The 26,705-nt window shown below is 35.1% G+C and overlaps 1 protein-coding gene across 1 annotated transcript in view; it reads right to left on the reverse strand.

Annotated features, from left to right (window-relative positions):
- The window catches only part of TTC6 (tetratricopeptide repeat domain 6), a 62,843-nt gene that overhangs the window by 27,176 nt on the left and 8,962 nt on the right, over positions 1-26,705 (reverse strand). The window contains exons 4-11 of the mRNA XM_075031009.1: positions 23,424-23,554; positions 11,263-11,422; positions 9,542-9,655; positions 6,175-6,602; positions 3,998-4,481; positions 2,237-2,366; positions 616-791; positions 49-185 (exon numbers count right to left, since the gene is read on the reverse strand). Coding sequence (XP_074887110.1) covers positions 49-185; positions 616-791; positions 2,237-2,366; positions 3,998-4,481; positions 6,175-6,602; positions 9,542-9,655; positions 11,263-11,422; positions 23,424-23,554 — 1,760 coding nt within the window. The remainder of the gene's footprint in view (positions 1-48; positions 186-615; positions 792-2,236; positions 2,367-3,997; positions 4,482-6,174; positions 6,603-9,541; positions 9,656-11,262; positions 11,423-23,423; positions 23,555-26,705) is intronic.

A 26,705-nucleotide genomic window follows, 5' to 3' on the forward strand; every position in this document is an offset into this window, starting at 1 on the left:
AATAATCCACTTAAAATTCAAATACTTTTGTCAAACTATATATTCTACCTTGCCTGAGCATTGCTGGGGTCTTCCTTGATCACAGCTGTAAAATCCTGAATAGCTGTAGGCAAAACTGAACAGTGAAAGAAATGTATTCCATGTTTCATAAGTGCATCTGTTCTTTTAGGGTTACACTGAAAACACTATAATGAAAAATTATAATGAAAAATAGTACATTATGTTACTCCTCCTCCTTCTTATTTCTAATGACTAGAAGTCTTAACCAAGCATAAAAATAACATATGATTTTATTCTCAGATTTTCTTTTTTTATGCCTTTGTCCTTTAATGTCTATTTTCATTTCCATTAGCTGTAAAGTGAAATAAAAAAGTAGTGATGCAAGCTTATTAATGGCTGATAATTTGTAGACATTCAGTAATTTATTGAATTAGCTGGCAGGAGTAACAGAAATTATTTATTTATTTCCATAGCACTGATTTTTTTTAAACATAATTTATTTGAAAGGATATCTGTTCTTCAAGCTACTTACCAGATATATCCAAATACAGTTTACTTTTACTAAGGCTACACAAAGTTACTACATTATTGTAACAACACAAAAAGTGAACTTACTTTGGCATAATCATCCATGGCCAATAACAATTGATTTTCCTCAAAATACAACTCAGCTCTCCTAAAATAAATGTCATCATCTGTAGGGCTGCATTGTATTGCAGAGCTATAACTGATGATTGCCAATGTATTATCACCTTGTTTCCTGTAAATTTCAGCCATTGACAGGTATGTATCTGAAACAACCACCCAAAATATAAAAGGCACTATTCAGCAGTCCAGAACAATAAGTCATTTCTTCTTTACAGGGTAATTAACACAAGCAGTAGAAATAGAACAGTAGATTATAAAAAAAAGAAAAAAAAGAAGCCCTGCTTTAATCTGAGCAACAGAACTCAGAAGTTTAGAGCTATAGCTGTGTACTCAATTGTGGAGCCTGTGCAGCTGTAAACTGATAGCTCTTGCTAGATTCATGGGTACTAAAAATCTTTGCTCTCTGTAGAGCTCTGTAGAAATGGCCCATCAAGCCATTTAGTGTTGACCACAAACAAATATAAAGAGATTTAGCTTAAATGGGCCCACGCAATACTTATCCCGCTGTATTGGGTCTGGTCAGGATAGAGTTAACTTTCTTTATAACCACCCATAAGGTGCTGTGTTCCAGATTTGTGACTAAAATAGTGTTGATTATACAACGTTTTAGTTCTTGCTGAACAAAGCTTGCACAGTAGCAAGGCTTTCTTTTTCTTTTTCCCCCACTCTGCCCTCTCCCCAGCAAGTAAGCTGGGGGTGGGCAAGAAGATGGGAGGGGACACAGCTGAGATAGCTGACCTAAGTAGGCCAAAGGGATATTCCATACCATATAACATCATGCTCAGCATAAAAAAAAAAAAAAAAAAAAAAGGAAGAAGGGGGGTGGGGGAAGGTTTCTTCCAAGTCCATGTCCAATCAAAATTTCCGTTGTTGCAACCTATGACCATTGCCTCCTGTTTAGCTGTGCATCCCTCTGAAGAGTCTGACTCTGTCTTCTCTGTTACCATGAATTATGCAGCTGAGAACAGATTTCCCTCTTAGCCTTACCTTCTCCCGGCTAAGTAACTCCTCTCCCTCAGCCTTTCCTTATAGAACTTAGGCTCCAGACCACTGACCATCTTAATGGATTTCTAATGGACTCTCTCCAGCTTGCCTCTCTCGTACCAGGGGTTCCAAAACTGGACAAGTATTGGAGGTGCAGCATCACAACCTGGGAAGCACTTTCCCGACCTGCAGGGTCTGCTCTGTCAACCAGGTGGTATCTTCCCCTTTTAAGCTCCTCCTTCCCACTTTAAAGAGTATGGCAGAACTGGGCTGACCTGAAGCACATCAGCACACTGTCTCCATTACAGGCTTGTTATCAGCTTTCCCCATTAAATTAATGGATACAATTTTCATCAGTCTTCCTTTTTTCTTTTTGTTTTTGCATTTTTTAAAAACACACTAAAATTAAGTACTTTTTTTTGCCTTAGAAACCCAACTTATGTTCCAAGCCTTTGAAGATTCATGTCTGCTTTATATAACATGGATAAAACAACTGACAAGGTTAAAGACATACAAAAACATTTGCAGAACTAAGGCCAAATGCAACTAGAGAAAAAACACTATGAAAAATTAACTGTTAAGTTACACTTCAGTAGCTACTTACCTGCTTTATTTTTGCTCCATTTAGTTATAAAATTCAGGTCATCAAAAGCAGCAGAAATTCTGTCTTGAAAGAGGTAAATCAAATGTCTATGCCAGTAAGCATCAAGCAGCAGTGGTTCTAGGCTTATAGCCTATAAACAAAATAAGTAAATATTTTTTTTATATTGCATAAGGAACTTGTCAAATGTGCTAACAACAGTACATAGGAAATGAGAAAATTTTTGCACTGAAATTGTTATTACTATTTTTTAAGAAAATTTCTAGACTGACAAACTTTAATTTAACCTAAAAATCTGAAAAATTTTACTAATGTCACTTGTTTCTTTAAAAGAATCATGTACTTACGCATATGCAGAATCAGAGTCCAAGCTACCAGAATATTCAGCACAAAATATTAATCAGCTGGGATATTACCATGTTTGATGATTTCTTTAAAATAGTTATCTGAACTATTTCTAGAAATCAGAATTCTTCTATTTGAAAGTGTGGTGGTTTAACCCCAGCCAGCAACTAAGCACCACGCAGCTGCTCACTCACTCCCCCCCACCCAGTGGGATGGGGGAAAGAATCAGAAGGAAAAAGGTAAAACTCATGGGTTGAGATAAGAACAGTTTAATAGGACTGAAAGGAAGAAAATAATAATGATAGTAATAACAATAATAAAATTACAGTAATAATGAAAGGATTGGAATATACAAAACAAGCGATGCATAATGCAATTGCTCACCACTCACCAACCAATGCCCAGTTAGTTCCCGAGCAGTAATAACTCCCACAGAGTAATATCAACATGAAAGATCTGGTTAAATCTTGCATTATCAAGCACTCCAGTACAAGGATTCTGAACCCCAAAGCAGCTGCTGAGGACTGCCTCTCCAAACATCAAATGCTATGTTAAAAGCCGAGATGTTGGTTAAGGAAAGAAGCACACCTTTTGCTCTACAACATTATATATAGGACAAAGTACTTTGGCGTCCCAATCTGCTTATGACTAGCTGTGTGTAATAAAAATGTTAAATGACAATGAAAATACTATACCGAAAGTACAACACATGACTTCTCTACCCAGGTTTCACAAACATACAGAACTATACCTTTGCTTAAAGAATGCCTTTGAAAGCTTTTACAGCTTCCAAGTTTAAATTATAGACTTTAAAAATCTTCTTTTTATTTCTGTTTTTCTCAGCAACATTTTTATTGTTTTGGTTGTTTCTTTCTAGTTGTGCAGGGTATTGGGTGGAAGTAATGGCAGGTTTGTAGCACTATAAAGGGAACTTAAAAGTGTTGAAAAAATAAGCATACATAGAAAAACACTAGTAGTATTGTATAAAATCTTATTGTCAAATGATAATTTAAACAGGAAATACACAACTTTCAAATTTATTTGCTTACTATGCTTTTGCAGATATTAAAAAAAATATTTGTCAGCTTTGCCAGCAACAAAACTTGAAGCAAAAGACTTTCTGTCCTTTTTATCTATCCTACCTACAACTCTATTTAGGACTGTTGTATCCTGAGCAAGGGTCTCCAAAGAAACATTATGGTGCTTGGAGAATACTGGGGTAAATAAACACAGTTTATTAAGAGCCTTCATTCTTGTGGGACTAAACTTGGATCATGCTATCATACAGAGGTAAAAGGTGGCAGCATTCGGCTAGTTATCAGCTCTCCTGCTTCTAGTTCTTCACCTGTTGAAGGACTCAGAAACTCAATTTAAAAAAAAAAAGTGCTTGATAGAAGTAAAACTTGGCATTAAACTTACTTTTTCCAAGTCATCCATAGCTGACTTTAACTTGCCTAACTTTCTTTGTATTGCTCCACGCCTGCAGTGGTGAAAAGCTGAAGGATGCTCTTCCTTTTCTATTAGCTCAGACAGTCTTGTTACTTCTTTTTCTAAATCTTCAATACTAACTGTTGCTCCTTCAAGAACAGGCTGTATTGAGTCAACTAGTTCTATTTGTACATTTGCTTCTTGAGAGTCCACCATCTCAGTTCCTTTTAGTAATTCAGTATCCTTCTCCTCAGAAGCAGTCCCACTAGGAGGGAAAGTTTCATCAAACCAGCAGTTCCATATTCCACTGACCCACATGCGAGCAGAAGTTTCTTCTGGAATTCCACCCCTCACTTTTGCAAACTTTTCAAAATCTAACAAACAAGGGATGCTGGGGCTCTGATATTGTTTGATTGCTGAAGACACCTTGGTACTGAATTTATCACGAATAGAAAGCCTTCCCAGAGACACGGATCTAGGGAAAAATATATTAACAATTAACTAAAGTTTCCCAGATATACTAACGATATCAAATTGCAATCTGCCAGTCAACAACTATTCAAAAACCTGTTGCTAGCTCTCTTGTTAATGATAATATTTTAACTTTTCAGCCATTTATCAAAAACCATTACTGAAGCCGCAGGTAAGCAGAATTGTTCTGAATCACTCATGTCCCCAGAATGTTCAGCACTTATTTGCAGTTGCATGCTTATTTCCTCCAAAAGCTTCTAATTTAGGTTTACGAGGACAATACTAAACCTAAGAAAGGATGATATTTCATAGTGGACAGTTATCAGCCTGGCTAAATGATGATAAATCCTAGATGGATGAATATATCAATGACAGATCCCAATGATATTAGGAAGAGGCCATGAGAATATAAGCAGAAGCACTACCCAGAGGTGAAAGCAAGCACTTGAGTTTACAAGGACATTTCCAAAATTATAATCTGGGAAAATTCGTAGCTTCCAAGATGAGAACCTTCACAAATGTTCAGTATCAACATCTGCTCTGAGATATCAAAGTGAAAGAAACTGAAGACTTTAACAGAAACACTAAATCTTTATCACCAACAATACTAGCCTTGCTAACACAGAGAGAATACCAGAAGGGAATACAGAGAAAATATTTTATACATATATATATATTTATAATATTGTGTACCTAATATTTATAATATTTTGCACATAAGGATCCTACCAGAAAATAAAGGAAATTAAATAAAAAATGTAGCAGGTCCATGCATGAGAGACATGCAAAATAGTACAAAGATGAAATCTCCTTGGTTTAGCAAAACTGATATCAAAGCCTTAGACAGCAAAGAACATACAGTACCCCAGTCTAAAACAAGACTTTGGAAAGAGGATACCTTCTGCCTTAGTCACAGCTCACTATAAAAGTATTTCACACCATTTAAGTATCTTTGATTTTCTTAAGAATAAACCTACTGAAAGGTGCCTAAAAGCTGAAAAAAGAAGCAGCTGAATAGAAAGCTGGCCTGAAGGACCAGGCCTGAGCATCAGTGTAAGTACAATGTGGACACATATGACTGTACACAAAAATAGACAACATTTGGGGTTTTTTTGCAGGTCACACTTCAAGCATAAGTATTTAAGAAATATCAAAAATCTAGCAAGAATATTAATTTCTTTTCTTTTTTTTTAAATACTTGAATATTTTCTAAGGCAACCCATATCTGAAGTATGTAAATAGTAAACATTCACTAGGAAAATATTTAGAGTGATACACGAAAACAAAAGGTAAAAAGCAAACTACTTGTTTGATGTAATCTACAAATTTCATGGTACAAAGGAGGTTAGTCCAGCCTAGCATTTTGGTTTCCTAAGAACTTAGAATTTTCCACTTGTTTTTCAGAAGCTTGACAATTTAATCATGCATTTATACTTAGATAAAACTTTTTCTGTTGTTGCATGAAGCAACACCATTTCCATTTAAAGTATAATACATACTAAATGTTCTAAAGATACCTGAGCAGTATTTTTCCTTTGCATTAAAAAAAGTATATTATTCCTAAATAATTAAACTATTATTACTTAATTTCAGAGCAATATTTAATATTAAAAAAAAAGATAAAACCTGTAATTAGATAATACGGCTACAAATTAAAATACATTCTTTAAAAAGGCAATATGCTAATTAAAGAAAACCTTTTAAGAATCTTTGGGGGTTGACTTAATTTCTTAATCACAGCTTCTAATTTTCTAGGGTTTATTATTTTCTTTGATTTCTTTGTTTTCTTTCTTCTTGGGAAAACAGTGTATTTAATCCCAGCCTTTTGAGACCGCTCCACAAGAACAATGTCATTCTCATTATCCTCTTGTCCAGTCAAAGCAGGCGTTTTTTCTCCTGGCATGTCTGTCTGCATTGACTGAGGATCGTCACAGATTTCATTCAACAGATGCTTGGTAGGGGACCTTTTCCCGATCTCTGTCTCAGCCTCTGACTCAGCTATCTGTTGCTTCATAACTTTCAACTCTTTCATGCTGGTTTTGAAATTAGCTGACATATTTAATGTAGTTTCATCTTTGAAAGGAGTCATCTCCAGAGCTGAGACTGATCTTTTAATCAAACTTGTCTGTTAAAAAAAGGAAACAATTTATTTAGATGTTCACTTGAAATAAGATTTATATAGCACATTTCCTTAGTTGTAACAGACTGGATTTTATTTTGTATAAAATTGAAAGGAAAAAAAAGAGCAACACGGGGACTACACTGCTGAAAAAAATTATAGTATTTAATGGGAAAAAAGATCTGCATATCTCAGGATATGTGTCAAAGCAAAGAGATCTGAAATATTAATCCAAAGTTATTTGAAGCTCATGAAGGGCTAAAATCAATCTTCTCTAAAAAGTATCACAAGAAATTTGAATTAAATACCCCTAGTCCTTGTAGGAAAGTTAAATTTTAAAATCAAAAACATATGTCACTGGTGGTGACATTTACAAAAAGATGAACTGAGACATATTCATGAACTCAGAAGAAAAGACAGGAGGACTCTGTATAATGTTTGGAAATACAACTGTATTACATGGAAACACAGTTAATATCTGAACGGAATTATGCACCCTCATACCTTGTGCCCCCATCCCTGAATTGTCTGATGAAATCAAAACCAAAAGAATAACTATGATCCTCTGGTGTTTAATTGTTATTAATTACTAAGCAAATACTATCTGCGATAACAAATGTATTGCTGCTTAGTCTTTCTGTTAATTCCAGTTCACTAACTTGCACTATAATACTAGGCATAACACATCTTTGTCAGAGAAAATAAAATGCAATTTGATGTCCACTGCCTGAAATTTACAGAGAGAAACACTTGTTAGTAATAAATAAAATAAATGAAAAAATAAATGAAGCATTAAAAATGTTGAATAATTTTTAATTAGACTCAAAGAAGCACTTTTTCAATGCTTGGTTACAGACATCTGCTAAGAATTATTTAATTTGTATATTCATTAGAAAGACACCGCATCAGCCTTGTGGTAATGCATTATACGCTGTGGAGTTTTGAAAAGATAAAAAAAAATAATGTCACAAGTGTGCCACTTTTGTTTAGGAAAATTATATATATTTTAAATCTAAGCTTCATACTGATCTATTTAAAAGCTAACTCAATGTAAAGCTATCATTTATCACTACATGTATCCATCATTAGCTGTCACCACCAAATCAAATAGTTTGATTGCAAATTGCATAAATATTGAATTGTTACTTGATAAATTCTTTTCATGAACTATGCATAGTTTTGCTAAAGGATGGCTAGCTGAATTCAACAAGACTACTTCTATTTGAACATGAAACTAGTATTTTAAAAATCAAGCATCAATGCTTAGTTCAAGTTGCAAATCTGGTGTTTAAATCATAATTGTATTTATCATTGCATATAAACTGCTGCCATGCTTCATGTCCGTCTTTAAAACAACATGGTCACAACATTTTAAGCAGGACTTTATGGACTATATAGAAGTTTTAAATAAATACATACTCCTCAAATTCTTACTCAAAATCAAATTTGTTAATAAAATATTACTTGTATAATGCTACCAAGGTCATCTTTGCATAGCTGTAAAATTTACATGGTTTATTGCTGCTTTATGTATTTTGTGAAACAGCTAACATAACTTCAATAGCCATAAAAGTACATAGCACTTTACAGATTGGAAACTTGACAACATTGATGCCCTGATACATCTGAAATCCAAGGACCTGATACTGCAAATCTTTACTCAGATATGTTGTCCCACTCATTTCAGGTTAGCTAGAGTACAGAGTACTCACACTTATCTCTATCCAAATGCCTGTAAAGTTAACAGGGGTTCTCATTGCAGAGCTACGTTCTCCTATTTAATGTAACCAATCCACCTGAAAAAGACCTCTGAGACTTTCACTTTTGCATTTAGTAGGAAAATATTAAGTTCAATTCAGTTCAGTGGAAGAATTTCTTCCACAAAATCACAGTTCAGGAACAAATACAAGTAAATATAAAATAATACCTCTGAGCTCTCACTGTCAGAAAAGTCAGGCAAGGATTGGCATCTTCTCAATAAACTTTTTGTCTATAGATAAAACAAAAAGCAAAATAAGTCTGAATTAGCCTGAGCCTAATATGAATAAAGCTTTCAGATACATTCTGCTTTTAAAAGCAGGGACTGATGAAAATAGAGCTAATGTCCAAACAAATCTGTATTTTCACCAAAAAAAACAACCCCGCCTTTGCCAGAGTGAAGTGAGGACTGCATTTTCCTGGATTTCTGGATATCTTAAGACCATTCCACTGCCAGATGGCCAAAAATCTGAGACACATTCAACATGCTCATATAAATTAATGCTAAAGAGCAAGCAGTCAGTGGACATAGATGGTCCAGTGCTGTAGATGCTCCAATCTCAGAACACACTGTGAACATGCCATACTGTTGAACACCTTGTGAATTTACTGCCTGTATGGAGAGGTCTTTCCAATGAACATTCTGTAACTGGAAAGACCCACACTGCAACTTAGAGCCACACTTCAATCTTTCACTTGCAAATCACCTGCATAGAATTGTTTGCCTATCCTTTAATATTACATTCAGAGAAATTCTAGATTAAAAAAAAATCACACACTTGGAAACATCTCTTTACCCCTATTCTGCTTCTTGACTTTTGCAGCTTTTTAGATGTCTGGGCATAGTGGAACATCCCGTAAGCCGCTTCATTGAGATATGTCATATTACTCAAAACCTGTTATTTATAATCACAGGCCCTCCCCTAAATCATCACCTAGTGCTATAATAATGCAAAATAAGAAGCATCTTTAAAATATGCAATGACGCCTTCCAAGCACAGTTTCAAGTTTCAGAAAGTGAGATTTAGCATTTTCTAACTATTAAAAAATGACCAAATACCATACCTAACATAAAATTGTTTCTAGAAGTCAACTACATAGAAATGTTTTGTCTTATGACTAGATCTTCAAACTATGAATTGTTTTGCTAATCTTATTTTTCAGTACTACATTAAAAAAAATTGTACCATAATACACACCAGCCCATAATCATAGAAATCATGATCATCTTGCTCAGCTTCTAACTCTTCATCATGATCAGTGAAAAAGCCTTCAAATACAACATCCTCAATAGCATTGCTCTGAAATATTAATATATTTGCATATTTGAGTATGTGCAATACTATTATTTTAGTCAGCTATAGAAAACATAGTAACAGATAAATAAAGCCTATAACGTATTTGAGCTAAAGATTAATGATGAGCAAGACCAACATCACAGAAGCCATTTATCCTAGGCTTCTGATGGAACACATTCTTTAATGTGATCAAGAATTACATGGTGCAAAAGGGGCAGAGACCTGAGGAAACTGATTATTGCTACCTGATTCTCTAAAGTTTTTATCTTTAGCTTTGGTAATTTATGTCAGGTCGCAGTAGTCCATACAGTAATAACCACAGCTCTCAATTTGGTCATTGTAAGGCTAAGAGATGGGGAACTATATCAGGTCTATTCCTGCCATCAATTAATCCATGCATAAGTGTGCTTTATCTCTTGCACAGGAGTGTGAACTGGTCATGAAATGCTAGTTTCTCTGTAACCTTTGCCATATGAAGGTGCAGAGTGCTACAAATACAGGCACACAATAGGCATGCTCTTTTACATGAATGGCTCATCTCTCGCAATAATGTAATCACAGTGGAGATTTTACATTCAAAACATTTCAAAACTCAAAATTGTTGGCATTTTCTAAAATGGACTTTGTTAAATATAACAAATATTTTATTACATTTTAATAGAAATCACTGCCAGCATAGCATAGCAGAAGAAAAACTATGCAAAAGTATCTTTCAACATAAATGTAAAGACATTAAGCAAGATAACATAATAGCACATGGTAATTAAGAATAATTACTACCAGAAACTTTATTATTGCAGAAAATGAAACAATACTAATCAATACATACTATTACAAATTGTACAATGACTTATATACTGTGATTACAATACACAAACACAAGAGTGCTAATAAGATAGCAGCATAAAATACAACTGTTACAGTTAACAAATATAATGTTAGAAAAAGATGTATATTTCTGCAAAAGATGGGAACACTAAAAATACTTTTAAATATTTACCTTATACGTAGGAAATAAAATTTCCTTTAATGAAGAAATTGGAGCAGAGAATTTTGGTGGAGCTGGAGCCCAAAACATTTTTAAAGCTTCTGGATAAATGGAAACCTTCAAAACCAATACAATGCAGTTATCAACTAACATAAACCCAGTTTATAAATGTCTGTACTGAATCTGAACTATTAGGTGATGAAATGCTGTTTTCTGCTAAACATGGTTTTGTCAAAAACAACCCCACCAAATATAATGAAATCCTATGAGGTATAGGGCTCCACAGCCTGAATTAACTACCTGGTTTGCTCTTTTAGTGTTTTTGTTTGTTATTAATCAGCACATTAGCATATTCTATTTCTATTACTTCAGAGAAGGAATTAAGAACTGAGACATGAGATTTCAGAACAAACCTCCTCATTGATAAAAAACTCCATATACATTTTAATATTGCATATTGTCAAATGTTAAAAAATCAGCAGAACTTTATTTCCAAGGTGTTCTGTTCTTTTGTTGCATGACAATTAAAAAAAAAAAACATAATTTTTTTTCCCCTAGATTTTGTGTCTTCATTTGTAGGACTGTGCATATACAGCACACATTTATTAAAATTATTTCTTACTTTCTCTCCTAACAGTTGCAGTTGTGGCTTTTTAAGACAATATTCAGCAATTTTTGGGCATTCCGTTAGACTTTTTGATATATGAGGGGGAAGAAAGTGAATCCCATCTGTCCGATTATTCTGGAATTGCTCTGAAATAGGAACTCCTTCATAACAAATTCTGCAGGAACATAAAAGATGAATAAATTACTCTGATTATGTGAGATAATAACAGTACAGAAATAGCTTAGTTGTTAAATACAAAAAAAATTAGGTAAAGTTTAAATCAAATTAGAAATAAATTATGAATAAAACTTTGTTTTATAAACTAAAGATTGAAATTACATACTATACAATGGAAACCTGGTGCCAAGCTTGTAATTTTTTTAGTCACACACCAAATAATTTTAAGAAGACTTTCATGATCAGGTCCATGGTGTGTATTATAGAAGTCACAAGAAAAATATAACACTAAGCTCTAAATTAGTACAAAATGCATTACATGCATAACTTCATGCATGGCAAATACACCACACAAGTTCTGTGCTTAAACTCAGATATACTTAAATGCCAAAAAGAACTGATTTCACCAGGAATGTCTGGCTGGTTTTGAACAGCACCTTATGTGATTACTTGGGGATTGGATTCTGATTTTTTTTTTTTGTCCTTTTTTTAAATAAATCTACCTATGGCAAACACCTCACAAAAGGAATATTTCACTTCAGAAAGCTGTAGTTTGAAGTAATTATACATCCCAATTTCCTATCTATCTACAGTTTCAATTTCCAAAAACAGTGAACACTTTTATACAACACAGTAACTCATAAGTATGTTTATATATGCATGTGCATATATATATATATATAAAAATCCTGTAATAACTGTTCTACCTCTATTTCCTTTGCTCCTGACACCTCTAAAGGGAAATTCAGATTTGAAGGATCTATTACTACTACCAAGCTGGCAAAACTATTTTAGGTATTAGTAGCAACAACTATTAACATTATCACTTGAACAGATATTTTATAGGATTTATATATAAAATTATAAATGAATGTTTTTATTTAACGGAGAGAAGGTTACATTTATATTTTTTGCTATTCTTCTTGTAGCTTGTTTTATAATACAAGAATTAAGTTCTCACTTATATAGTTCTTACTGTACTACCAATTACAAGCACAAAATGCAATAAATGGTGAAATATGTAATGTATATACAAAAGAACAAGAAAAAACACTTAATTTCATATATTCAGGTATCCATATAAGTATGTAAATTAAAATGCACATTACATGGAACACACTTTTCTCAACACATTGGCATATGTCAACACTGACATCTACTGGTGTTAGTCAGGTTTGGGGTAGTTTTTCTGCAAACACTAAACAATGAAGTTTCTCTGTGCATTCATGGAACTAAAGTGTGTAACTTCTGTTACTTGCAATTTCACTGTCAGACGTATATCTGCTATACTGATTCTCATTTATGCTAATTTCAATGTACTTCCATTTTAAGACCTATGTAAATTATCAGAATACTGTATAAACGGGGGGGGGGGGAGGGGGGGGGTGTCTCAACATAACTGAGAACCAGCCGTTTGATTTAGCAAACAAAATGCCTTCTGAAGTACATTTGGAGGTTAAAAAGGAATCCTTAAAAAGTAGCACTAGCCCAGAAGCTGTAGTTCTCATACAGAGAGAAAGATTATAGATCTGGGAGTAGTTCTTGAACTCTTTCTGGAATGTTCCTTTCTTCAAGTGGAAGCTTTGACAAAAAAACTATTTCTTAAAGAGAAGAAAAACAGGAACTGAAAACCTAACTTTTGACAAGTGTTTAGCCTTCCTAGTTTTTCTTTACATCTAAGTATTTGGTGGTGAATTGGGCTTCCATGGCAAGGTTTTGGTAGTGGGGGGGCTACAGGGGTGACTTCTGTGAGAAGCTGCGAGGAGCTTCCCCTATGTCCCATGGAGCCAATGCCAGCCGGCTCCAAGACGGACTCACCACTGGCCAAGACCGAGCCCATCAGTGACAGTAATAGTGCCTCTTGGGGCGGGGGGGGTGGAAACTGCGCAACTGCAACCAAAGAGAGAGACGAGTGGGAATATCTGAGAAAAACAAACCTGCAGACACCAAGGTCCGTGAAGAAGGAGGGGGAGGAGGTGCTCCAGGTGCCGGAACAGAGATTCCCCTGCAGCCCGTGGGGAAGACCCTGGTGAGGCAGGCTGTCCCCCTGCAGCCCAGGGAGGTTCACAGTGGAACAGATACACACCAGCAGCCCGTGGAGGACCCCAGGCCGGAGCAAGTGGGTGCCCGAAGGAGGCTGTGAACCTGTGGGAAGCCTGCACTGGAGAAGGCTCCTGGCAGGACCCATGGATCTGTGGAGAGAGGAGCCCACGCTGGAGCAGGTTTGCTGGCAGGACTTGTGACCCCGCAGGTGACCCACATTGGAGCAGTCTGTTCCTGAAGGACTGCACTCCATGGAAAGGACCCATGCTGGAGCAGTTCATGAAGAACAGCAACCTGTGGGAAGGACCCACATTGAAGAAGTTCATGGAGGACTGTATCCCGTGGGAGGGACTCCATGCTGGAGCAGGGGAAGAGCGTGAGGAGTCCTCCCCCTGAGGAGGAAGGAGTGGCAGAGACGTGTGATGAACTGACCACAAGCCCCATTCCCCGTCCCCCCTGTGCTGCTGGGGGGGGGGGGAGGTAGAGAATTAAGGAGTGAAGTTAAGCCCGGGAAGAAGAGAGGCGTGAAGGGAATGTGTTTTTACCATTTGGTTTTATTTCTCATTATCCTACTCTGATTTGACTGGTAATAAATTAATTTCCCCAAGTCGAGCCTGTTTTGCCTGTGATAGTAATTGGTCAATGATCTCTCCTTGTCCTTATCTCGACTCACGAGCCTTTCATTCTATTTTCTCTCCCCTGTCCAGCCAAGGAGGGGCAGTGATAGAGAGGCTTTGGTGGGCACCTGGCATCCAGAGAGGGTCAACCCACCCCAGGTGGTTCTGACTCTTCAAGGTGGGTGTCTCCACACAGGAATGTCAAGTGAAGTTATACAAGATACAAAAAGGTAAAGCAATCAAAATATTCCTTAACATTTGGTGGTTAAGAGTGTTTTAAGTGAAAAACATAAAAAGAGCCCTCTTTTAGGGCACTTTTGCCATAAATAGTATAAACTCCTTGAATTGAAAACTAAGTAATCAACTGTGATTTGATGCAAAACAACATTCAGACTTTTCATTTCTGGAAGAGAGATGCATCATGGAGGAAAGCTCCAAGTAATAATAATACTGATATAATCGTTATGTTTCCATCTGCTGGTAAAAAACTGTAAAATCAGAATGTCTCAGGGAGATGCAGGCATTCCTGAATGAAGGAATCTTAACAAACATAACATGAAGCTACAAATCCTGTTAAATTTTTTGTAGGATATCTGCCAGGAACAGGTTTGACTATCCATATATACCTTTCATAAAAATATATTTAGCTTAATACTTGTCTTCATGGCTAGAAAAGTAGCTTTTTTAATTCTCAGATAACTAATGCCTGCCAAGTATACCAAGATTAAACAGGAGTGCAAAAGCAAGGCATTTTTGCTCTCTGATGAAATAAACTTAATACAGTCAGTCCCAGGAGAGAGTTGTACCTGACCTTGGGAAGTTTACATCTTGATAAATTGATACATCCTGCTCCACAAGACGTTTTTTGCAGACATCAATGAAAAGTTATATCTATTTTTAAGCCTGTAGATATTTTTCATAGTGAAGACAAGACTTTAAAGCAAGAAAATTATTGCTTTCTTGATCTGATCTACCATAAAACCCTACCACTGTAGGCTTCTTTGGACTTTGTTACAGTCAAACAAGATTCTTTCACAGAAGAACTAAGAACTAGTAAAAAAAAATAAAGATAGATCTATTGCTATTTAAACAGTTGACAGTCATTTGAGTTTTACTATCCACAACACAGAAATCATGCTGTCGTGGTTTAACCCCAGCCAGCAACTAAGCACCATGCAGCTGCTTACTCACTCCCCCCGCCGCCCAGTGGGATGGGGGAGAAAATCGGGAAAAAGAAGCAAAACCCTTGGGTTGAGATAAGAACAGTTTAATAGAACAGAAAAGAAGAAACTAATAATGATAATGATAACACTAATAAGATGACAACAGCAATAATAAAGGATTGGAACGTACAAATGATGCACAGTGCAATTGCTCACCACCTGCCGACCAACACCCAGCTAGTCCCTAAGCAGCGATTCCCCGCCCCCACTCCCCAGTTCCTATACTAGATGGGACGTCCCATGGTATGGAATACCCCATTGGCCAGTTTGGGTCAGGTGCCCTGGCTGTGTCCTGTGCCAACTTCTTGTGCCCCTCCAGCTTTCTCGCTGGCTGGGCATGAGAAGCTGAAAAATCCTTGACATTAGTCTAAACACTACTGAGCAACAACTGAAAACATCAGCGTTATCAACATACTTCATATACTGAACTCAAAACATAGCACTGTACCAGCTACTAGGAAGACAGTTAACTCTATCCCAGCTGAAACTAGGACACATGCTTACCCCTACATAGATCATTTGCATTTGTGAAATTAGCTAAATGCAGGGAATAGGTCAGTAGTGAAATGTGAACAGCTTAAACGGACCTAAATTAGTGTCAGGTAAATGACACCTTTGACCTTCAAGGCTCACATAAGGCAACGAGGTTTAAAAATTAAAAACAGAAGAGGATGGTAGAGGATGGTGCCACTAGATGGCAGTGCTCCAAAGAATTTAGTTTTCTAGATTTCGAGGACTAAACAAATTCAGCAAGGAATTTTGGTATGGGCTTCTTTTTAAACTTTAACTCTCTTCATCTCCAGGGAATGTAGCTCTCAATGTAAAAATTTCTTCCCAAAAACTTCTACTGATTCATAAAGCTCAGACTCACCCTCAATTTCCTCAACCTGTTGGCTACTTCTTTGAAAACCAAACCTTCCTCTTCTTCAAATCCCATCCTCCCAGTTTCTACAGTTCATCTCTCCTGGTCCCACTCCCATCTAATTCCTTACACTTCCAGAGTATTTCAAGAGGTTCTGTCCCTTACTCTCTTCTCTTCTTCCTCTATTTCTAGTAATGTTCTAGTCAAAGACCATGTGCAGTTTCCTCTCCATGGTAATGAATCAGAGCGTGATTCGTCACTGTGTTCTGCACCAACAAAAAATCAGATGATCTTCCTCTTAGGGATGTGAAGCTGCCAGTGCTAGTTCAGCAACGCTGAAAGATAAGAATCTTATGAGCCTTTCCCTTTTCAACCTTCATGGCCTCCCCACGACTTACTTTCTTCATCACTATCACTAGAATCCCATCATTTACACAGACTCAGAACACAGGTATCATTCACAGCATTCTAAAAGTATTTTTCTAATCTCTCTACAAAGCTAAAGTCTGGTATCTAATTTCATATCTTGCTTGCTGCAGCATCCATTTCTTTAGCCTATACAAGCATCACCTTGTTCTGTTCACATTCATTCAAAGCACTACTGCAAAGATCATAGTTGCTTGCTTTGAACGTTATCCCATTCTTTGAAGTAATAGAAAAAGAGAAGCTCATTCAAATATAAGATGCTCCTCTGCTTTCAAAGCTTTCACAGCCTTTCCTTTTTTCTCTCTAGATCAGTAAAGCGATAACTTCTGTTTTTGTGACTTCTAACTCCAACACTGACTTCTGACTCCATCGCCAGTTTCCTAAGTTTGAGGTTTTTTCCTTTTTGAAAACCTTTTTGCCCACCCTCTTGTTGCCTCTCACACCTGAGAAAAGCTCACTACAGCCATCGATTTATTCTCTCAAAGTTTCCTTAAATCCTCTTCCACCATGACCTGCAAAACAGTTAATGGCTGGGTTACTGGTATGCTGAAACCCCTGCTTACAATGCTGATCAGTGTTCTTATTCTCACGGAGTCCTTATATTCTCTGTCTGTATCTGTCCAACAGACAGAAAATGCTGCTGAATCAAAAGCAAAGACTTCAGTTATGGCCATGAATGATATTCATATGCTACCCAAATTCCTGACAGAAGCAGAAGCTCACAAAAACCAAAGGAAAACATCAGGGCCTAATCGTATACACTGAAATAATGCCATCCTTGATGGTTAGGATAATCTTGACTACATCAAAAGAATTCAATGACTAAAAATTTTCATAAGGTAATCTATGGATTCACATTTTAAGGTCAGAAAAGAAGCATCATGATTACCCAACCCAACCTTCTAAATAATACAGATAATAAAATTTCATCAGTACTCCTGCATCAAGCTCACAATTTGCTGGATGAAACTCAGGATATACCTCAGAAAGAAATCCAGCTTTGATTTAAAGGCTGTAAGTAATGGATAATTTTATCACCTCCTACTTTCATTGCTATACACTGAAATCTTATAGCTACTCTCAATTTGTCTAGACTGAAACGTCAACTACTGGATCTGTTATGTTTTTGTTCAGCAAATCCTTTTGCGTCAGAAACTATACCATGCAGGTAACATATTCAAACCATCTCTTGTGTAAAACCAACATGATGATCTTTTAAAATGTCTTAATACAGAACTGGTATTCAAGAAAAAGAGAGATCACATACAAGAATCAACACTTGTGGTTGCTCCCCTAGAATGGTATTTGGAACACTCTGTTAAGTGCATTAAGTGCACAACATTCCTACAAACCTTCATATGGAAGAAGAATCACGGATTTAGCCAACAGGAAATCTGCTGGCCCTCTCTGGAACTTAGATTTTTTTCAGGGGCTGCAGGCAGAATTTTCCCTCCATTTCAAATCGAGAATACAGAGCCTTCTTCTAAGGGTGGATGCATCCATTCTTTCAAGGAAGGGCAAGGTGATTTTTTATTTTTTTTTTTTATAAGACAGGGAAAAAAACCAGAGTGGTGATTTCCACCTCTCTATGATAATTCATTACTGAAACAGAGAGCCAGGAAATGAAAATTCATTGCTTATCTGAGGATTCAAACCTCACTCACCATTAGATTATATGACCATTCTGAGTACAGGAAGTTGAGCCGTTGAGCAGAAAAGAATGCAAAAGTCATGCAGCCAAGAGACAGAACAAGTGGTGACATGACTATCTCAGTTGTTAGAGCACCTAACTTGGAACAGAAAAGCTCTGTATAATATTTCTAATCCCAAAACTTTTTTTCTATATTATTGCTAAGGTCTCACCTTCTTTATTTTAAGGTAAACATGTTTAATTTAAAGTTCAGAGAGTATTACACAGCCATCTTCTGTTGCTTATCTTTCAAGACTGTAAAGCTCCTTTCAGAGTTACTGCTTTTCAGGATGCAATCTCCCCTCCTACAAAGGATGACCCTAATTCTCTATTCTTATCCTTATGACCTTGCATTTGGCTGCACTAAAACGCATGTTTTTCAAGTGAGCCCAGGTTAACAAGCTACACAAATTGCCCTGTAAAACTGACCTAGCCTTATCCTTATTTACCACTCTACCATTCTTTAGATCACTACAGACTTTATGAGCAATAATTTTATATTTCTGGAGCTGGTGATACACAGAAACTACAAGTAGCAAATGGCCAGTCTGAAAAACCATCAGAGAAAACTTGGAGTATTAAGGCTCCAATTCTGAATTTTCTGATGTTACTATATAAACTAGAAAAGCACAAAAAAGCAAAAATGTAACCAAAGTAATAAGCAATGAAAAAAAGAATACGCTTCATATTCATTCCTATGCACAATATTTTAGTGCAAAACACGTCAAAAAAAAAAAAAAAAGAAAAAACCAAAGATTTAGGAATTCACTACCATTAAATATAAAAATTGGTAATATAATAACATGATAAAACTCAGTAGGCTTATTGCAAAATCCATCTACATGTCCTCACTACTTCTTATAGAACAACTTTTTTTTGACAGATCTCTTTTTACATGCTGCATCAACCTCAGAAAAATTAACTATTATGCATTTTGTTCTACTTCAGCTCCTCATTCATTAAAGATGCAGAATCCTGCAGTTATCACATGACTACCTTTTACATATGCAATGAATACTTTTGACTACAAGTTTATCTAGGTCCCAGTTCTGTATGTGCTTAACTTTGTGCATGTGTTGAGCTCAACAGAACTACACTCCATTACTTAAAGTTATGTTTGTTCCTTGTAGAATCAGGACTGAGGTAAGATTGACTCTGTGATAAAGGGCTAGTGGGTGTGTACTTTAAACCTTTTACTGTTGCAGAATTTTATATTCACAGCCTACTCTATTTGCTCAGTGTTTCTTGTTATTTCAATGGGACCTCTCGTGAGTAGAATGAAGTATAAAACTTCATATATTTATAACCTGAATTGTGACATATAACTTAAAAGAAGTCTGTAAAATGCAATTTATTTTAAAAGCAAATAATACATTTTACAGTCTAAGCAAGCTACAAGCCTTTTAGTACCCTTGTTCTAATTATTTTAAAACACATCTACCAAATAAGGCAATTTTTTTCAAATCTTTTTCTTTGCCACCTCTTTAAAACTACTAAATACTGAAACACCATGAGTTATTTCTCAACATATAATCCTTTAACTTACAAAATTAATTAAACCATAGTAACTGAAAATAAGTAAGTTCATACCTTTTCCTTTCAGCTTGCTCTTTCAAATAAATACATTTGGAACACATTGGTTCTTCCTCCTTATTGTCCGTGTCCTCTGCTGTAAATAAGATATTGTGACCTCTTCTGTCTAACGTATGATAAACTCAAGAAACCAGTTGTAAATAAGGAGGCAATATAAAACTAGGAAAAGCTGTACATAGACGATGAATGCTTGGATAATGTTGACCTCTAGAAAGGAAAACAAAGAAATCAAGAACCTTAATATCCATTCTCTATATACTAAAGTACATAGTTTATCAAATACTACATCATGACATACATCAGACCATAGTGTATAAATTGCTAGCATAAATACTTGGTATAAAGTGCCTGGTGATTTCTACTAAAAGTAGAGATCACATTATTTAGAAAAGAAAAACAGGTAAAAGCTAAAATGTTGGTAATAATTTTGAAGTAAAAAATAAGTACCGTAGTCACAATTTTACTTTCCCAATTTAAGTAGAGCTTTCACTTGGTGCACTGAAGACTTAAACCAAGTAATGAAGATTTACAGCTTAAATTGGGTATGTGAATAAATGTTATGTTAAAATGTTACACATGTTCATCTGCAAATTCTCTCCCATGACAGAGTACCTTGTAAATACCCTTGAAACTTTGAATTAGTTTTATGATATGCTATCAGTTGAACTTCTTCCTAGCTTTTCAATTCAGCTGTTGATTTAGAGGAAACACCGGGTCTTTGACTATGTTTGAAAACTAAAAATTCTACCATTTGACCCTCCCATCTAAGTTGTACTGAAGATAATGAAAGACTACTGATTTCCATAGGCCATGGATCAAATTCTAAAAACAGTCTCCAGCTACTGTATGAGCTTTAAAAAGTTAATAAATGTCTAACGGGCAGACAGTTACAACGTGAAGAGCAGTATACGGAAAACGTCTGAGAAGTAAAAAACTCAGAAATGGCTCCCCAAATATATGCTACTTTTAATTAAAGTTCATAAGTGCCTTCATATTTTAAGAGAAAATCCCAAATTAAAATACTTAAAATTCCACTTTGAAATTACACTGAATAGTTTTCAGGTTTAACTATTTTTCTGATGTTTTCATGAGACAATGACACTTTCAACAACTTGGTTTTTTGTTTTACTGAGAACTATGCCTTACTGTATGAACAGATATTATAAAGGGGAAATCAGCGAGAACTACAAAATGAAGTAAGGAAAAACACAAGATTGATTCATCATGCAATACATATTCAAGTTACAAAAATAGTATTTTATATTTGCTTAAGTTTTCTGAAAAATAATGACAGCAAAAAAGTAAATTATAAAAATCACACATGTAAAGAAAAAAAATGAAAATAAGTGTAATATAACAGAAATTTGACTAACATTCAAGAAATTATCACATCAAGTATATACCAGATATATCTCTGTTGCATTAATATAGTTTGAGTCCCTAAGTTTATAGGCACATGACAACCCAACAGGAAAGAGTGCCAATAAATCTTTATTTTAATTAAAACTGGTCAAAATAATTTTTTTCAAGTCATACAACTTTAATATACAGAAAAGAGCCTAGTTAATTCATGCTTCAACAAAACAGTTTCACCAGATCTTACAATCCAGTCTCTACTGAAATCAGTGGCATTTTTGCCTGAATGAGAACAGGGTCAATGAAATAAAAAGTGAAAGTTAAACATAAAAATTAAATATCCAGTTTGAAAAGCAACTCAGTCACACAATCCATGAGACAGATTAGGATTTAAGGCATGCTTACAGCAACCCCATTTAATGCAAAGGATTATTTTTTTTTTAACTAATTGAATATATTTACAGCATAAATGGAAGTAAGTAACTGTTTTGGAGTGTCAAATCAGAGATCAGTGCTTTAATAAGTAGATCACATTAATTTAAAATTAGAAATAAATATTTCACACTGCTTTTTAACTTGATAGAGAGTATATAATCTTCATAAATGTTCTTAGTAGTTTACCTCAGGATGCTCTAATACAGTTCACTTTCTCTGCAATGCAATTACCACACAATTAAAACAAACAAACAAACAAAAATAGAGGGCAAACAGCTTAACTTTGAACTTACAACTTTTGGAGTGATTTCTGTAAATGATGGCAGGCAAAATAATTCTAAAATTCTGTAGGAACTTTTTTCTTAAGTTTGTCATTTAATTTAAATAAATAAAAACAATTTGAATGTTATTTTTATTGCATTATCATTACTGCTCTTGTATAGACGTTTATCATTTCATTGAATGAACTAACTGAATGCTTTATCAATGTAAACTGAAATATTTGGGGCATGCTGCAGGTAAAGGTGAATGTTTTTACAGCACACACTCTCCTAAAACAGACTATTTATCATTCTTTGAAAAAAGGGGACATGAAAAAACAATACTATGTGTGTGGCCTACATTACCTTCACTTAATGCACTAAATATGGGGGTTTTAGAAAATCGTGCAGTTTCTGCACCATTGATAATCTGACAGTAAGTATTTATTGAAGGTAAAACACTCATTGTCTGTTGACACTATTTGTTTTAATATATAATCTTGCTAACCAAATGATCTTTAAGCAATGCAGATAAGCAATGGCATGCAAAGGGTCACTTAAATGCCAATTTGACTGTTTCATAAACTTAAGCATTCTTTTCCCATGACTATTCTCAGCTACTTAATTGAAAGTATTATCCATTTACAAACTTTAGGCCTGCCATAAAAAGGCTCTCTTCTGTATCCAATAGACCTTTCAGGACCCTAAGAACAACAAAAGCTAATAATTAAAGCTTCTTTTTTTTCCCCCCTTTTCTCAATAGAGAAGTGAAGAAGCAACCTATGGTACATCTAAACAAAGCTATCTATAAAGATCTTATTAGCAGTGAAGACCATAAAACTGAAGAGTCTCACTTCACATGGGATGGACAAGATCAGTTAAATTAGGACACAGTCTGTACTACTTTTGTAATCTGCACTTCTACTACAGAATGACAGATACAATCTATGACAAGAGCAAGGTAATAAGCAGTTGTCCTTAAATTACAGCTCTCCATGTAAAATCTCCTGAATTTCAGACAAGCACTGACTGTAATACAAATTCAAGTTAATGAATTTTTAATACATCTTCTCTATTTAAAGATGATGACTTACAGCTGGCATTGCTTATATTAAATTTGTGGTATTTTCCATTGTTTGTTTTTAATTATTTTGATTAGATTATGCTTGGAATTGCATGGACAAATTCAACCCCCACATAAGCAACTTCAGTTTCTGCTGCAGTCAAGAGAAGTTTCATCTGCATACAGCAGGACTGAATAGGCCCTCTAGATTTTAAAAACCATAAATCAGAACTATTTCAAGGAGATAAATAGAAAATTAAAACTAGAGATACCAAACTAAACTTGATAATTTAGATGAGAAATTGCAAGTGTTCAGATCCAAATTTGGGGGGATGGCATTATTTCTTCTCCAAACTTACCTCTCATGCTATGCACTAATAATATATTTTCAGTACTTTTCTTATAATAGTGAAAGAAGATTAAAAAATTACTTGACATTTGAGGCCTGAGGAAGCAAAGATTGTTGCAAGTCGTGTTCCTCTTGTAGCTCTTTCTGAACTTCATCTGGTTTAATTTTTGATATTGCTTTTCCTTCCACCTGTAGCGCATCCGAGGCTGGAGCCTGAAAATGTTAATGAACAGAAGATAAACACAGTGTTACAAACTGATAAATTATATGGATATTATTGTTATATGGATATCCCACTCTAGAGTAGAACAAGGAGCAATGGCACACAAGCAACTCTGACCACCAGAAAACAATTCAATTAAACTAGAGTACTTTAGAACTGCTGTCACTACACAGATCACAGCAGCGCCCACAGCTATTCAGGATATAGAATAAGCAGAAAAGTGTGATAAAAATAAATTTCCAATGTGCCCTACCTAAGCTGCATTTCTGAATAGTGTATAAGATAAGTGTATGTCAATATATTACAAAGAGAATAATCAAAAAAGCATAAAAATCATATTACTATTCAGAACTATTAAACTTAGAAGAGCATGAATACATCTAAAATTTGTATTGTATTTTTAAGCAAATTCTAACAGATACATATAGTTTAAAGGATGACATTTTTACAAAAGTTTCTTCAAGGCTATGTTTATTAAATACAGGAACTTCAGCAGGAATACAAATGTAAGGAATTCCTACTGTTTCCAAGCACAGCTGCTCATTCCTATTTATTAGAGCACCACCTGCTTAGTTGTGCCAAAAATTGTTTTTCACACTGCGAAATAGATCAGAAAACTGATCCACATTGAAAAAAAAGTTAAAAAAATGCATGGAGGGAAGGTAGAAATTAATCTAGATCTCCGATTCCCTTTGTAGAGAGTTCCTACATAGAAATCTTGTCGGGCACAGCTCACTGTAATCCAGGAGTGAGCAAACAGCAAGGAAAAGGAACTACCAAAGTCATCATTGCTGCCAAAGTGTCTGCATCTGCTTCACAAACTCAGCTTCAGAATCTATACCCTTGTGCTGCGTTTTCCATACCGCGATGACCTCCAGAGGTCCCTTCCAACCTCAACCATTCCACAATTCTGTTTCCTGGAAACTGTTAAACATCTTCCTAAAACAGACTAGAAGTGCCATCAACAAAAAGGATTCTTCTGAACTCCACTTAAAAGCTTGCATACATAACACAACAAAGCACGTTCCACAAATTAAAGTATAATCACAACATAACACAGACAGAAACAGAACAACACAGTGGGGAAAACAAATTTTAAAGTGCTTTGTCTTGAAAAAATTTTCTCTCTAAATATGAAAAGTAAGTCCACTTTTTTGCCCAGCTCTTCCTGATACAGCATGGTAATTACTTCTGTAAGACTGGCTAGCTTAGTTTATAGGAACCCAAATAATACAATTGTTGTAACCAAATGCTTTTCTAATTAAGATTTTCCATCACATATCTGGTTAAATGAATCACAAAGGCATAAGATTTTACTCTTCTTTGTTCACTCACATGCTTTATTTATCCCAGAATATAAGTGGGCACAATGTTTATGTCTATTGATAACTTCAGCAGTATTTAAGTTCTTAGAAAAAATCACTGCATAAAAAAATCATGGAAGTTTATAGTTCATCAACAAGCATATTAATCATCAAGTAAAAGATACTAAGAACTGCAGAAGATACCTACATGAGTCACTACCTTCCAAAAAGGCTTACTCAAAATTAAAATGGTTTCATATATTGTTAGTTTATTTTTGAAACCAACACCACTCTTTATATCAGCACATCCATGAAAAAATATGGTAAATTTGATATTTACCAAAGAAACTGGAAGTCAATCAAAATTTTACATAGAGGAAATAGGCTAACAAAAATAAGGAATACAGAAAAGTCTGAAAGTAATATGTCTACCTGAAAATGTACCATTAAAATGAGTCAAATGTAAGACTATGATTTTTTGCTTTTGAATGTCAGGTAAATGTTTCTGGCATGATCTCTTGTCCAGTTTAAAGAAAAAAAGTAGCCTGATTGGATGCATTGCCATTACCAGCTTTTGGAATGCCCAGATACTCGAATAATTTGGAAAAAATGCCATGTAAATGATATCCAAAGTAACAGAAGATACTCAACAACACTTTTTTTTCATCTAACTGCTTTGTGTGTCACCAAATTTGCAAGTTCATCTGCCCGGTCAATCAATTTATCTTGAAGTTGCATGGGCCCTGCAGCCCACTAAGCAAAGCAAAAGTTGTCACAAAAACATGCCAAAGAATAGTGTTCTATAGAAATACTAATATACAGTACATTGCTGTTACTCTGTATAGAAATACTTCTGCTAAGGATGTGATAGAGCATTTAGCTAATACATATGGGTTCTTAAAACCATTCCTCTTTCCTTTTCTAAAATTTTGTCTCCATTATTTTTTCCATGTGTAAAAGTGAAAGCATGCACTTTCAAATTAAATATATTTAAATTGCGTAGTACATGTGTTAAATGGAACCAAATATATGTTAGCTTTTCAGGTGCCAGTCTTGCAAACTACTTTGTGGTAAGATCACTGAACACCACTGATGGGTGTCATTGCAACAATACCACCAGTGCATTACAGAAATGGCATGCCGCCCAAAATAATACTAAAATATCTAAAAAACATCATCACAGTACCCCAGTACTGTTTAAATAACTGGGAAACTGTTGGAAATAGTATATAAATTAGAAGTAATAAATAATCTTACTATATTCTGGAACATTATAAAAATTACCATCAGTGACATTGTGCTGTGTATTGTTTACACATCATTTAGCATATTTAGTTTAGTAACCAACAGATCAACTGATGTTGCAGAGTATACTCTTAAAACTACCTGCAAACACCATTATTAATATTAATTATATAAAACATTATAGCCAAGTACAGATGGCACATGAGATTTCAGTTACCAAAGGATTAGAAATATTTCTAAACTACAGACAGACAAATATCATAAGGAAAAATTCAAAACACAATATTTTTTCTAATTTAGCAGAATTTTTAAAAAGTAATATAATTTCATTTTCATCCATTTTCTTCAACAGAACTCTAACCCATCTAACAGAAATCATTTTGCTACCACAAAAGTTGCTAGGAAATATGAATTCTTAGCCATAGAAGAATGCCTGCCAACTGGAACTGCTCAGGCCAGCATCACCAGGCCACTTAGGGCTCTACTTCACGTCCACTGTAGACCCATTGCAGAATGCAGTGCGAGGACTGATGGGGAGTTTCTGTCACCTCCCTGTGACTCATTCCCAGAGATCCCCTGTCCCTTAGCCCTT

Source organism: Buteo buteo, chromosome 6 (assembly GCF_964188355.1).
Source record: "Buteo buteo chromosome 6, bButBut1.hap1.1, whole genome shotgun sequence".
Lineage (NCBI taxonomy): Eukaryota > Metazoa > Chordata > Aves > Accipitriformes > Accipitridae > Buteo > Buteo buteo.